Source organism: Cucurbita pepo, chromosome 3, assembly GCF_057944985.1.
Source record: "Cucurbita pepo subsp. pepo isolate OVF chromosome 3, ASM5794498v1, whole genome shotgun sequence".
NCBI classification, from domain to species: domain Eukaryota; kingdom Viridiplantae; phylum Streptophyta; class Magnoliopsida; order Cucurbitales; family Cucurbitaceae; genus Cucurbita; species Cucurbita pepo.
The window spans coordinates 1083032-1096389 of NC_141800.1; the positions used below are offsets into that span (position 1 = coordinate 1083032).

General features: G+C 36.1%; 3 protein-coding genes across 9 annotated transcripts; 1 reads left to right on the forward strand and 2 right to left on the reverse strand.

Moving 5' to 3' along the window:
- Positions 1 to 266: 266 nt before the first annotated feature.
- Positions 267 to 1945, forward strand: LOC111790910 (large ribosomal subunit protein eL24). The gene is made up of 5 exons (XM_023672036.2): positions 267 to 406; positions 793 to 868; positions 960 to 1061; positions 1403 to 1551; positions 1645 to 1945. Exons 1-5 carry the CDS (start codon positions 396 to 398, stop codon positions 1799 to 1801), a joined length of 495 nt encoding a protein of 164 aa, XP_023527804.1. The 5' UTR covers positions 267 to 395; the 3' UTR covers positions 1802 to 1945.
- Positions 1946 to 3119: 1174 nt separating this feature from the next.
- LOC111790911 (homeobox-leucine zipper protein ATHB-22) lies at positions 3120 to 4943 on the reverse strand. The gene is made up of 3 exons (XM_023672037.2): positions 4670 to 4943; positions 3877 to 4220; positions 3120 to 3719 (listed from the first exon to the last, which is right to left on the reverse strand). The coding sequence occupies exons 1-3, from the start codon at positions 4764 to 4766 to the stop codon at positions 3450 to 3452; spliced, it is 711 nt and encodes a 236-aa protein (XP_023527805.1). The 5' UTR covers positions 4767 to 4943; the 3' UTR covers positions 3120 to 3449.
- Positions 4944 to 9087: 4144 nt separating this feature from the next.
- On the reverse strand, positions 9088 to 13244 carry LOC111790913 (F-box protein PP2-A15). 7 transcript variants are annotated; one of them, XR_002814588.2, is made up of 6 exons: positions 12923 to 13244; positions 11725 to 12679; positions 11407 to 11525; positions 9463 to 10052; positions 9259 to 9347; positions 9088 to 9138 (listed from the first exon to the last, which is right to left on the reverse strand). XR_002814588.2 is itself a non-coding variant. In XM_023672043.2 (4 exons), exons 2-4 carry the CDS (start codon positions 12037 to 12039, stop codon positions 9605 to 9607), a joined length of 879 nt encoding a protein of 292 aa, XP_023527811.1. In that variant the 5' UTR covers positions 12040 to 12679; positions 12923 to 13244; the 3' UTR covers positions 9088 to 9604. The 7 variants fall into 7 exon arrangements, 2 of the variants coding, with proteins under 2 accessions (XP_023527811.1, XP_023527809.1); XR_015420267.1 differs by having other exon boundaries at positions 9259 to 9383; XR_002814587.2 differs by having other exon boundaries at positions 9088 to 9347.
- Between the last annotated feature and the right edge of the window lie 114 nt (positions 13245 to 13358).

Genomic DNA, 13358 nt, shown 5'->3' on the forward strand with positions numbered 1-13358 from the left:
AGTTTTGTGCTTATTTTGGATGGATCGATGGATGAACTGTGTAATAAAAAAAACAAAAACAAAAACAAAAACAAAAACAAAATATTGTATAAATGGCTGCTGCCATGTGAATGTTCTGTTCGTGGGTTCAAATCTCTGCTTTAGACTAAAGCTTCAAGTTTCCGCTTTTGCAACTCCCAATTTATGGGCATGAACATCACGGACATCACAATTTTTAAGTAATTTTTGTAGCAATTTCAACCTGTAATTTTCAAATGAGCCCGAGCCCAATCCCAAGCCCAGGCCCAAGAGATTGTTCAACAATTGCAATATAAGCTACCGATTAAATCGAGCGGGGTTTTGGTTTAATAGGGTTTCATCAACAACCCGGGAGGAAGCTTTAGCGCGCAGCGGCCATGGTTCTCAAGTTCGTCTAATCCTTCCGTTCCTAATTTTTTGTTTGATCTGATCGTCATTTTGGTCGCGTATGCTCTGTTTTTCTGGTCATTAACGCTTTAGAAAAATCTACCGTTTTCCGAGTGAGGAATACGTTTGTCCTTGATAATCATCTTCCATTTAAGAAACCGAAGTTCATTTTAAGGAAGCACTCCGCTTGAAATTCGAAAGGAAAAGTTCAATAGAGAATGTCTGTTAGGCTTAAGTTAATTGGTCAGAGGGTTGTTAGTTTGATTGAATCGAACGATATAGATGGGGAGTTCTTTGCTTCCGGGAACCATATGGTTTATTGTTGTAATTTATTTTTGAACGAGCGACTGGCTTGGATGATATAGTATCATGGCATTGGCTTTTCAGGACTGAGCTGTGTCGCTTCAGTGGCTCCAAGATATACCCAGGGAGGGGCATCAGATTTATCCGGGCTGATTCTCAGGTGAAACAGATGAATTAACCTGTAGAATGGTGTTGGAGGTGGTGGGTATTCCCCTGTTTGTTTGACATTTTTTTCTCTGCCAATCTATCAGGTGTTCCTCTTTGCTAACTCAAAATGCAAGAGGTATTTCCACAACCGGTTGAAGCCTTCGAAGCTTACCTGGACAGCCATGTATAGGAAGCAGCATAAGAAGGTAAGGTAATATATTAGAGTGGGAAACGGAAGGTTCGTTATTAAGGTGCAGAGACTCTCCTTAGTAGACGTGTTTAAAACAATTAATAAACTAGGTAGTTCAGTAAGAAGTGTGAATAAAACATCCGTTAACCCTCTACTTAAGTCATTCTTTCTGCGTGAGTCATTTTTTTTTGCGCGTCACATCATCGTCAGCCTCACGATTTTAAAACGGTCTATTAGGGGCTGTTACTCTCGCCCTTCTAGGACTTTAGAATGCGATTTTTGGAGTTTTTAGACAGAAGTTTTCACACCTTCCGACAATGCATCTTTTCCTTTTATCTTATTTTGACATTGGTTCAGGATATTGCTCAAGAGGCGGTGAAGAAGAGGAGACGTACCACCAGGAAGCCATACTCTAGGTCCATTGTTGGTGCAACTTTGGAAGTCATCCAGAAGAAGAGAGCCGAAAAGCCAGAAGTGCGTGATGCTGCCAGAGAAGCTGCTCTGCGGTGCATAACACGATTGAACTAGAATAGAAACACTACGGATCAAACACATGAATTTGCATTGAACCCATGTTCTGTTTTTCTATTGAATCGCAGGGAAATTAAGGAAAGAATCAAGAAAACAAAGGACGAAAAGAAGGCCAAGAAAGCGGAAGTGTTAGCCAAGTCCCAGAAGGCGCCAGGTAAGGGTAACGTTGCCAAGGGACCTGCATCCAAAGGTCCAAAGCTCGGTGGTGGCGGTGGGAAGCGTTGATGCCCTACTTTGTTATGTTTTGTCCTTTAAATTACAAGTTTTAGTGGATAGGACATCTGTTATGAGAAGTGGCCCCTATTAATTGGTAAACTTATTGTGTTTGAAAAGCTTTGCAATCCAGAAATGCATTTATTTTTGGTCTTCTCTGACTGACTTCCATTCTAATCTTAACACTCTTGTGTCCAATGCATTTACATATTATTCATCCCCTGGGGGATCTGGTTTTATTAGGTCAAACATTTAGAACCAGTCGAATTTAATGTTTCCACAGATGGATTTGACAGGTATATTTGAGAGGTTGAAGACAGATTTAAGTTGGTTTATTTTGTTTACGTGTTTGGCCATTGTGAATGGTCAGTGCCTATAAAGTGTGTGGTTCTGCTTATTTGATTTATTCATTTGGAGAAAAATCTTCCAACTATTTTCTCATATGGTCATGTTAACTTCTTGTAATGTGATTATATTTTCAAATTAACCCTTTAAACGTCGAGATGTTCGACGAGAACGAAAGACCAACTTGAGTAAGGATGTCGAAAGTGATATTGGATATGATTCAAGCATGAGTTTGGGTTTCTAATCTGAATAGTTAATCTCTTGTGCATTGGAAACCCTAAACCATATACTTATATGTGAGATGTGGGACAATATTTGTGCTTGGGTTGTTACAAATGGCATCAAAGTCGGACACTAGGCAGTGCTTGAGTTGTTACAAAAGGCATCAAAGCCAGACACTAGGCAGTGTGTCAGTGAGGACGCTGGCCCCTGAGATCTTATATCGAGTGGATAGGAGAACTCTTATAAGGGTGTGGAATCAACAAGGACATTGGCCCTAGGGGGTGGATTGTGAGATCCGGTTGTTACAAATGGCATCAAAGCCAGATATTAGACAGGGTGTAAGTGAGGACACTAGACCCCAAGAGGTGAATTGTGATCCTATATTGAGTGGATTGGAGAACTCTTATAAGGGTGTGGAATCAACAAGGACGTTGGGCTTAAGAGGTGGATTGTGAGATCTCACATTGGGCAGACAGTGGAACGAAACATTCCTTATAAGGGTGTGAAACCCTCTCCCTAGTAGAGGTATCTTAAAATTGTGAGGCCGATAGGAATATGTAAGGAGCTAAAGTGGACAATATCTACTAGCAATGGATCTAGGCTATTACAAGACATATATCTCAATGTTCAAAGATTATACTAGACTTTGTTTTCAAAAGTTTAGACCTATTTGGCTAAACTTATAATTCGACCTATACATCGTTAAGGGAATTGATATCACAATGCAAACCCGAACCATTGAACATATATAGATGATCATAAATTAGCGAACATAAAAGAGGAATTCAATTTATTAAAGTGGGATCTTGTTAGATGAGCACAGAAAGTTCAGATCATATAACCTCAACTCTTTCTTAACAAAATCATACATCAATATCTCCATTTGCTCCCCTTTTGTGTATAAAATTAAAACCAGATTTGAGGTGGTATGATCTGAACTCTCCAAACAGACCCCAAGACCCCATGAAATACTGATCATATTAGAAACTGTTAACTTTCAAACACTATTCTCTAAACCCTAATTTAAACTCTCACTTCACAATCTGATAAAAACAGAAGGCCAAAGCAAGCCCAACAGCCAAACCAAACAACCCTACTGGGGATGATATGTGGGTGGCAGAGAGCCCCAGAAAGTTGGAGACATGGGGTTGTATTCCTCTGTGTTGAACACATAGTTGCACTGCTCCGGTGGCGTCGGGTACTGGTTTGCTGCTGCTGTTGCCACCGCTCTTGGCTTGCTCGAGCAGCCAGCTCCGACGGAGGTGCTTTCCACCGTCTCCTCGCCCGACAAGTCAGTGTACACCGTCGATACTTGGTTCCTTGCAGCTTGAAGCTCTCTCAGCATACTCCTCAGCTTTATTACCTACGAGCGTGTCTCCGTTTAGGGTTAAAATTGATATAATTACGTTCGTAAAATCAAGAAATAGAAGTTTTTAGAAAACCCTAATCCACAAATGAAAGCCTGAATTGAGATCTTCACAAGATTTGTCACAATTTACCCTAACTTAAGGAAAGATTACCTCCTCTTGAAGCTTGTGTTTCTCTCTAGAAATGGCATCGAACTCTTGTTTGAGAGTATCGTAGAGATGCTCGAGCTGCTTCGCCTTCCACCTCGCACGGCGGTTCTGAAACCAAACGGCGATCTGGCGCGGCTGCAGACCGAGCTCCTTCGACAGCTTCTGCTTCCGATTGGGATCGAGCTTGATCTCCTCCTGGAAGCTACGTTCGAGCGACTCGAGCTGCTCGCTGCTCAGCCGCTTCTTCTTATCCAAATTTCCATAGCTATTCATATCCATCCCTGGAACCAGCCCTTGGAGCACGGTCTCAGACGTCCCCGCCATGGCCGAATGCTTCACATCGATGCCTGCTCATGGAAGCAACACACAGAGAGAAAATTATACAAATTCTCTTAGAAACCAAACTTTCTATATCTACAAATTTTCAATTTTAATTTTGTTTTAATCTTAGACGATCTAAGAGATAATCATCCCATTCTTCATTCTTCCCTCTATTCTGCATGGATCTGCAAGAGAATCAATTTCCAAAACATGAAATGCTTCAAAAAAACACAAATTGTTCACGATCTTCCACTTTCTGAGAGTTTAATGACAGTTCTAGTTCAAAGACAGCAACTTTTTTTGAAAATGGTCATAAAAAACCCTAAATAACTGCAAAGATTTGATTTTTATGATCTGGGTATGTTTTTTTACAAATCAAAACAACAAAAGATCAAATCTTGTCCAAGAAAAAAAAAAAAAAAAAAAAAAAAAAAAAAAAAAACTGAAGAACCCTAAAATGAAGTGGAAATATTACCCTGATATTGTTCAAGATTATAGTTATAGAGAAAGCCAAAGGAAGATTCCGGTGGCCGAGAAAGAAAGGGTCTGAAACTTCCGGTGGCCCATTCCATATTTCCCGGTGACCGGAGATGACCTTTTCCGATCAGATAACAAAGAAAAAGAGATGAGATTTGTGAAAAATATGGAAAGATGGAAGTAAGAGTGGGAAATGAACTACAAATAGTGAGAGAGAGAGAGAGAGAGCTTAGGGCAGTTGAAAATTTAGGGCTACAGCTCAGGGTGAGAGTCAGCAGAGTTGAAAAGTGTTATTTTGTAGAGAGAGAGAGACAGCTATATATACGTATGTATATATATATATATCTATATATATATATGTATATATGTATATATGTATGTATGTAGAGACATAAATGTTAGTACTTGTCATGAAGCTGGCACAAAATTTCATACGCAAACTTGCCTATGTCTTCACCAACTTGGAGACACATAAAGGAGGAGAGAGAGAAAAGAGGGAAAAATTATTCAATACAACTCTTACCGCGTCCACCCGAACGACCCGAACAATAATGTGGGTGTCTTCTAATAACTATTGTATGTTCTATTTGAAAAATTGCATGTCCCTAATAATCATTTTATTGATATAAATTTGAGATACTCTTCCAGCTTCACGTATGTTATCCCTAATAGTAATGACCTTCAACATTTGTAGGATTGAGACGTTTGTTCCTTAATTGTGAGATTCTTAGCTAATTATGTTTGAAATAAGAGTTTGAAAACAATGTGAAGTTACCGAAGTTACTCGAGAAAGTTGCTACAATGTGGTGTGATTAACAATTTCGCATCGTTAGATCCATTAAAAGAGTATCTCAAATTTGTATCTAGTGGTGTTTAGGGGTAAGTAAAATTTCGAAGTCACGTCTAATAATAACTACATTTTCGATGGGGTTGTTATCTAATAATCGTGAATTTGAAATCTTCTCGTGATCTTATCCGATAGATTTGTCAATTTCTCTCTCATATTCTAATCTTCGAACATATGAGAGATTGAGACGTGTATTAGGTATGACATACTATAATTAAGAGTATTTGTATATAATTAATGCAAAGCTATATATTTATGTTAGTGACATAATTCAATTAATTAAGCTAAGTAATCTCTATTATATATCCTGACATGGGTCTTAGTTAACCTAATTATTATTTGGACCATAATTATTAATGCCAACATTTAAGACCAATGTTATTGAAACGTGGGGTTTATGGATAAATAGTGAGTTTGAAATAACTATTTTTTAAAATTAAATATATATATATATATATATATATATATATATATATATATATATATATATTTATAATAAATTCCAAAACAATTGGAACTCATTTTTTTTATTGTTTAAAAGTAATTTTAATATCTTTGAAACATGTTTTTAAATAATCAAACTTGAATTAATAATAATGTCAACCACACATTTATTTATTTATTATTATTATCATTTTGTTTTTATACTTGATATATATATATATATATATATGAAAAAAAGAGCTATATAACTAAATTTCTATTAGAATGGAATATAGAAACTGACAGGTTAAATTCATTGAATTAATTCCATGATCAAATAATTTATCTAAAATTTTTATTAATTTGCATTAAATTTTTATAAACTAATTAATAGAATAGATGAATTTTTTTTTGGTAATTAATACGTGGAACCCACAAAGAAAAGGCCAGATTTGTAAGGGTAAGATTGAGACACGTAGCCTACCATAGATTTTGCTTCCACGTCGTACAATATAAAGTTACAATTCAGCGATTAATTTCATAATCATAATTAATTAATAATGTCTCCCCTTGTAAATACTTCTATTAATTAATATATTTCCCATTTTTGGGTTGAAATATCATTTTTTAAACTTTATAGTAAAATTCAAAACTCATTTTAGAGATTTTATTTTAATAAAACTTTATATTTAATTTATTATAATGGACCCTTCTTAGCTTAGTTTTTTCTTACCCTAAACTTTGACTTAATCATACTTAATCACCCAATTTTAGACTAAAGTCAGATGGATTTGGTAACTTAATTAATCTTGTAATAATTGTCATAATGAAGGAATTTCAAATCCTTGTTGGACCATAACATATATTTAAAAAAAAAAACATAAATTATTTATTTGTCATTATTTAATTTATCTTCATTCTTAGTATAAAATTAAAAATCATGTTATTTTCATATTAAATAAATAAATAAATTAATAATAATATGAGTAGGTATTTAATTTAAAATCTTCTTAATTAGGGGTTGAAGGCTTCACTTTATTAGGTGTTGAACTCATTTAACTCTTTTAATTGGGTAATGTCGTAATTAGTGTGTTATTTAAATCTAATTTTCTTTTTTAAAATAATTCTAAATTGGGTTTGGTTGAATTATTGAGAAATAGAAATTTCGTAGATGCTTTATAAAAGGTGCGGATTTGAATTTACTGAAAGAGGAAAATGGAATATAAAATAAAATAAATTTTATTTTAAAAATTTATGGACAATATTTAATTCAAATTTAATGGAGAAACTCTCATAACTACCACTCGTGGGAGAAAGTATTGCATTTAAAATTAAGCGTCTATATTTTAATTTTAAATTTATGGAGGTCACCATCAAATTTAAATAGATTATTAAATAAGATAAAATTACAAGTTTAGTCATGATTGTGAGATTATAAAAAATTTAAATAATTTTTTTAATTGAGAAATTAAAAAAAAAAAAAAAAAAAAAAAAATTTGAATTACAATTTGGTGTTCAGGTGAGAGTTTTGAATTTTTCATTGAAAGCTCAGTCTGCTATTTACTACACGGATTTTAATTTGGAAGTGGGCAATAACCTAATAATTGAGTTCCAATATTTAAAGCCCAATATTTACCTTTTTTATTTTTTTAAATAATATAAATTTTAATTAAATTTACAGCAAAAACAATAATTCCCAACACAAATAAAAATTAAAAAAATTAAAAAAGAGACAAGACATCGCAACTGTCCAACCAAACAGCTCGCTGCGGAGGAATCATTATTATTTGTTTATAAAATGATGAAAATGATAGTTTATTCGATACTATGTTAGACGAACCACAATGGTATGATATTGTCCACTTTGAGCATAAGCTCTTATGGCTTTGCTTTGGGTTTCCACAAAAGGTCTCATACCAATGGAGTTAGTATTCCTCACTTATGAACCCATGATCATTCTCTAAATTAGCCGATGTGGGACTTCCATCATCCAACACCTCCTCTCGAACAAAGTACGCCTCTCCCTTAATGGAGGCTCAACTCCTTTGGAGTCTTAGCCATTTTTTACTGCTTTGAAGAGGCTTGACTTCTTTTTCTTTTTTGACGGCCTTGGTCATGTTAGATAAATGTTTTATTTTTTATTTTTAGTAATTAAGTTTATAAGCGCTATAATTTTAAAAGGTATTAAAATTAAAATTAAGAAAAAAAAAAAAAAAGAGAGAGAGAAAATAGAGAGGGATGCAGAGATAGCCGTGCCTAATGGCTAAATATTAAAAGCAAAAGATTGAGAATGCAAGATGAATAGATATTAGAAAGGAGGGTGCCTGGTCCTGCAATGGGTTGCTCATATTTATATCCCAACCCCCCTCTTATAATTCCACATTTACACGCAACCCCTTCTCCAGTTCATCTTTTAATCTCAATTCTTTCTTTACTTTTTTAATTTTACTTCCCAATATATCTTCACCTCTCCTTGTTTCTCCACTATATAGCTTTCAATTTTTGCTTCTTTTCCAGGGACAAAAATGTAATTTCAAAACTTTCTCACGTATTATTCATGTTCAACCTAAAGATGTCACAAATATATGAGACCGAATAAATAATTTTTCCTTTTTCCTTTCGAGAAAAACAAAATATAAATTTGAAAGGCTTTGATTCCATTAATGAAAACGGATTTGTAAATGTATTTAATAATAATGCGGTTTGGTTGGGTTTGGTTCGAGATATTTAGAACATTCAATTTTTTTAACTGGTCGATTGATTCACAAATTTAAAGGGTTTGTCGTTAGTGTACGATTAAATAACGAGTGTAGTGTAGTTGAGATAGATTTGGTTGTATTGATGTTTGAGTGATTTGCACATTTCTCTGGCAATCTCTCTAGAAGCATACAAAACTGATGAATTAAGCATTGGAAAGTAGATCTAATAAATGTACTAAAGGATGAGGACAAACAAAAGCCACAAGAAAAGTGTGCATTTTCAACCTTGAAAACTTGTTTATAAAATCTACAGAATAGAGATCAAAAAATCCAAATAATTAGTATTTTATCTGTTGAACTATGCTTGAATGATGTTTTACTACACTTGAAGATCAACTTTTTGAGTTTGACAAAACGGGACTGGATTTGAGCCAACACAATCGTAAATGAACCGAACTTTAAACGAATTGACCTCATTCATTGGGGGCATAGCAATAACTGCATAATTCGTTCAACGAAAACGAAAACGAAATCAAAACATAACTATACTTCTTCCCCACATCATAGCCAGACAAGTGCATCATTAATACTACTTTTGAGGATGTCAAAGAGAAGAACCTGTTTCTTCTTTTGCTTTCAAGCCTCTCATCAAAACCAATGTGGTTGTGTGGGTTTGTCCTGTAATCCATTACAATACTCTATTGAATCTGCGGTTGCAAACGTATACCATTTCACCAGATATCCTTCAAAATCAGATTGGGATAAAGATAACAAAGCTGTTCACATTAGAATGTACATAACCAAAATCGACAGAGCGCATACCCATCGAGGAAAACCAAGACGACGAACGAAATGCCAAAAGCCTAGAAATGGTATCAACCTGTAAATTTCCATGTTATAATCCTTTGAGGTCAACTATGGAGGATTGCAGAAACATCTTTGGCTGACTACTTTTTGGAATTCCTCATGTTTTACGCTCTTTCAAGTTACTGGGAACGATAAATACAGAATCTACACAAACCCCACCTTTAGAATGCGTGCAGTCAATCTGTTTCATGGAAAATCTAATTTCCGTGGTCGATCCCGACTCGTTGACAAAGAATTCACCTACCTTGTATTCAATCCAACACCCACGCTTGTGGTGTTCACTTACATCAATAAATCTGTTCTCGTCTAAACAGAATTCATGTGCCGCTTGCTGTCCATCAGAAGTAGACATTTCGAACCGTACAGGCTTTACATCCCAACCGTGAGTATGCTCGAAGCTGCATCCACGTCGGCCGAGCCGCTTGTAGAACCTTCCAAGGTGAAGCCTGAAGGTCAGTGTATAGATATCAGCAGGAAAAGGGAATTTCACCATCCCATCTACTTCAAACCACCAAATTTGCTGCAGATATGCCACAACATTGAACCTGAAAAGATTGAGAAACATAAGAGATGCGCTATAATTTTGTAGGATACTAACGCTTTGCAAAATAACAATCAAATAGACACGAACTCTAGCAACCCTGCTTGAGGGAAATCACATTGCTCGGATGCACAAAACCCACTCATTAAAAATGTTATAAAAGTCTATAATCTTTCCTTGTTACTTCCCACACAATCTAAGGACCCCCACTTTGTTTCTGACTACATTCATTCACGTGTAAATGTAAGGGACTGATCATGAACTTTCTCAAGCACCTCATTCACTTTGAGTATATTGATATAAAACTGAATTCGTAAATCACCAGAACAACACCATAGATCCAAAAGAAAAGTTGTCCAACACAGGGCAACATTACACAAAATCTGACAAGCTTTAGTCTTTGATGCTTTGAGACTAAAGCAAAAGTTTAAGAGAGTCTTCATTTCTGGGAATTTCTAAATTTGTGTAATCAATGGAGATTGTCGTTAGCTCCCCACCAAAGAGAAAAAACATCCCGAAGCTGAAAAAAGCAATATTCACATATACAGTTCAAGATGCAAAATCCTCAGAAAAGACTTGATTTGTTCAAAAACATAATTCAGAAATTTGTTCAAAAGGTACATTAAAACCAAACCAAACATGACAGAAATACTATATGTCGAACCATTTTTGGAACTTATGAAGAGAAATTAAAATAAAAAGCTAACGACCAGTTCCATCCAGACAAACAATGAGTATGTTGAAAAAAAAAATCATGCCCATGTCATCATCCAGGTACAAAACAAAAAGGAAGGAACTAGCAGCAGCACTGAGCAGTCTAAAACAACAAATATCAATGACAAACCAACAATTCAGTTTTTCATGCCCATCACAGCGAAGAAACATATTATCATTCTTCAGTAATATCACTCCTTATTTACCAAAAATCACATCAAATGCCTCCACCAACTACCAGTTTACTCACAAAACAGCATTTTGATAAATTGATACTTTAGTCACATATGACAGAACGAGTTTTCATCATATCCTAACAATTGCAGCAACAAAGAAACAAAATAATCAGAAAGAACCAGAGGAGTCAAAGAATTCAAAACCCAGTGGCATATGTAAGCCACTCACCTCCCGTCCATAGAGGCATAGATACATCTTCCATCAAAATGCAAACCACCTCTTTTGCAAGCAAATCATGAATAAAACTTTTCATTACTTGAACGAATTGGCTAATTCAAACCCAATTCAAGAGCAAAAAGCCTACAAAGACCAACTAAAAGTTACGTAATTAAACATCTATTGACCTCAGAGTGAAGAACTAAAATTTATATTTATAAGTTCCAAGCTAAGGATAATCCGAGTCTAACCGAGACTCTTCAGTCGAAATCCAATTCCAGTATCTTCTATCATCAATTCCAGTTATAGACATGGCCTTCGCTGATATTGACATGCAAATCTTTCCCGTGATTCTGTCCAGCCACACCTCCTGTAAAGGTTCAAAATTCCATAAACCAACATCCCTTCCTCCACAATTATACTCCCAAAAACACAAGAAGAGGGGGCGGGAGGAAATCAATTGTCGAACTCTAAAGGATCAACCCAGAAAAACCCTAACAAATAAATTCCAACCCAGAAAAAAAGTAACAGAAAGGAAATGAAATACTGCAATGGGGAAGACGACGAACCACCTTATTTCCATCATCGAATGGCACGGGCCGAGATAGCAGTGCGTATATGTCCTTTTTTGACAGATTTTGATACCGTTGGGGGGGCAGCAAATCGAGAAGATCTTGATAATTTGAAGGCAATTTTGATTGCCAAACGGAATCCGACGAGGCGGCGCCGCGAAACGCTCTGTTAAGCCGCGCAAGGTTGCAAATCTGTGGCGGAGTCAGGTAAAGAAAAACACAGGCGACGCAACTCTCGGGTATGTCTCCGAGGCCAGGATCGTTGGTGGAGCCATTGGCAACTTCAGCCAAGTACGAGAGCAAGGCCCCCATCGCCGCCGACTGCAGAGTCCCAAATCAATACCTCAATATTTCCCGCAATTTCTTCAGGTCATCGCTTAATCGCCGGCAGAAAAGCATTCAAGATTAGTTTATCACAAAACCGCGTCCCTCGTCCAACGGTTTTAGGAATTCGAAATCCGGACACGGATTTCCATGATACCCCACAAATAAATACAATTTCCAAAGAGAAGTTTTGGGCTTTTCGGACAGGAACGTGGATGGAGGAAAGGCAAATGGGGGCAAAACAAAAAGAGAGTGGCGAGCTACAAGAGAAGTAACGAAGAGAAATGAAACGACGCATCGGATTAGGATAAGAAAATGCACCAAATCGAAGAAATTTGAGAGGTGTTTGGAGGGCTAGCTCAGCTTGATTCGAAATCAAAATGGACCGTAAGATATTCAAAACAGAGAAGGTGGAAAAGGACGTGGAAGAAGGCGAGTGGTGGGTCGTTGGAATTACAGCTTTGGGATGAATTGAAATTGGGTTCTTTTGGTTTCGGCCATTGAAGAACAGTGAAGCCCCACTGCGGCGCTATGGATCGTCGATCTCGTCTCCTTTGTGGGTCATCAACTTTTGATGTAAAGCCAAAGGAATGAGAGATCTTTTCCCGTACTTTCGCACATTTTGAATCTGTTATAATTTCCTGATATGGGTCAAATATTCATCTTTCTCTGGAATATCCTTTTAACTAAATTATCAGGAGTCAAAATTTGGAGTTCACATTATCCAAAAAGTAAAAAGAAGAATAATTATTTAAAATGATGAAACATGATGTAGTCATTTTTTTCAATAACTAAGGAAGAGTAAAGCAAAAAAAAAAAAAAAAAAAAAAAAAAAAAAAAAAAAAAAGATTGTGGTTTTCGAGATACGTACGTGGAATAGCAATGTGTCTAACGGCGAGGCCATTTCCCAAACCAACAACAAAACACAGCCATTTCCCCCCTTCTTCTCTCCACAGGTTTCTTCTAAAAATACTGTGGGTTTCCAGTTTCCAGTTTTCATCTTTTTCCTCTACCACCCCGCTTACCTCCCAAAACCATGGGCGGTTTTCTGTCAACCAATTCCACAATCCACTCTTCCCAAACAGGCTGCCCCCTTCTATCTATATACTCTCTCTTCCATGGTCTCTTTCACTCTATCCAATAAGCCCACTGTTCTTCTCTGTCTCTCTCTCTAAGAACATTCTTCAAATTTTGAGTGTTAGGGACAGTCTTCAGATAACATTCTATAGCTAGTCAGGAATTTCTGTTTCTGGGTTTGTGTTTATTTCTAGATTTAGTAACGGTAAATCGAGAAAACTAGGGGGTGG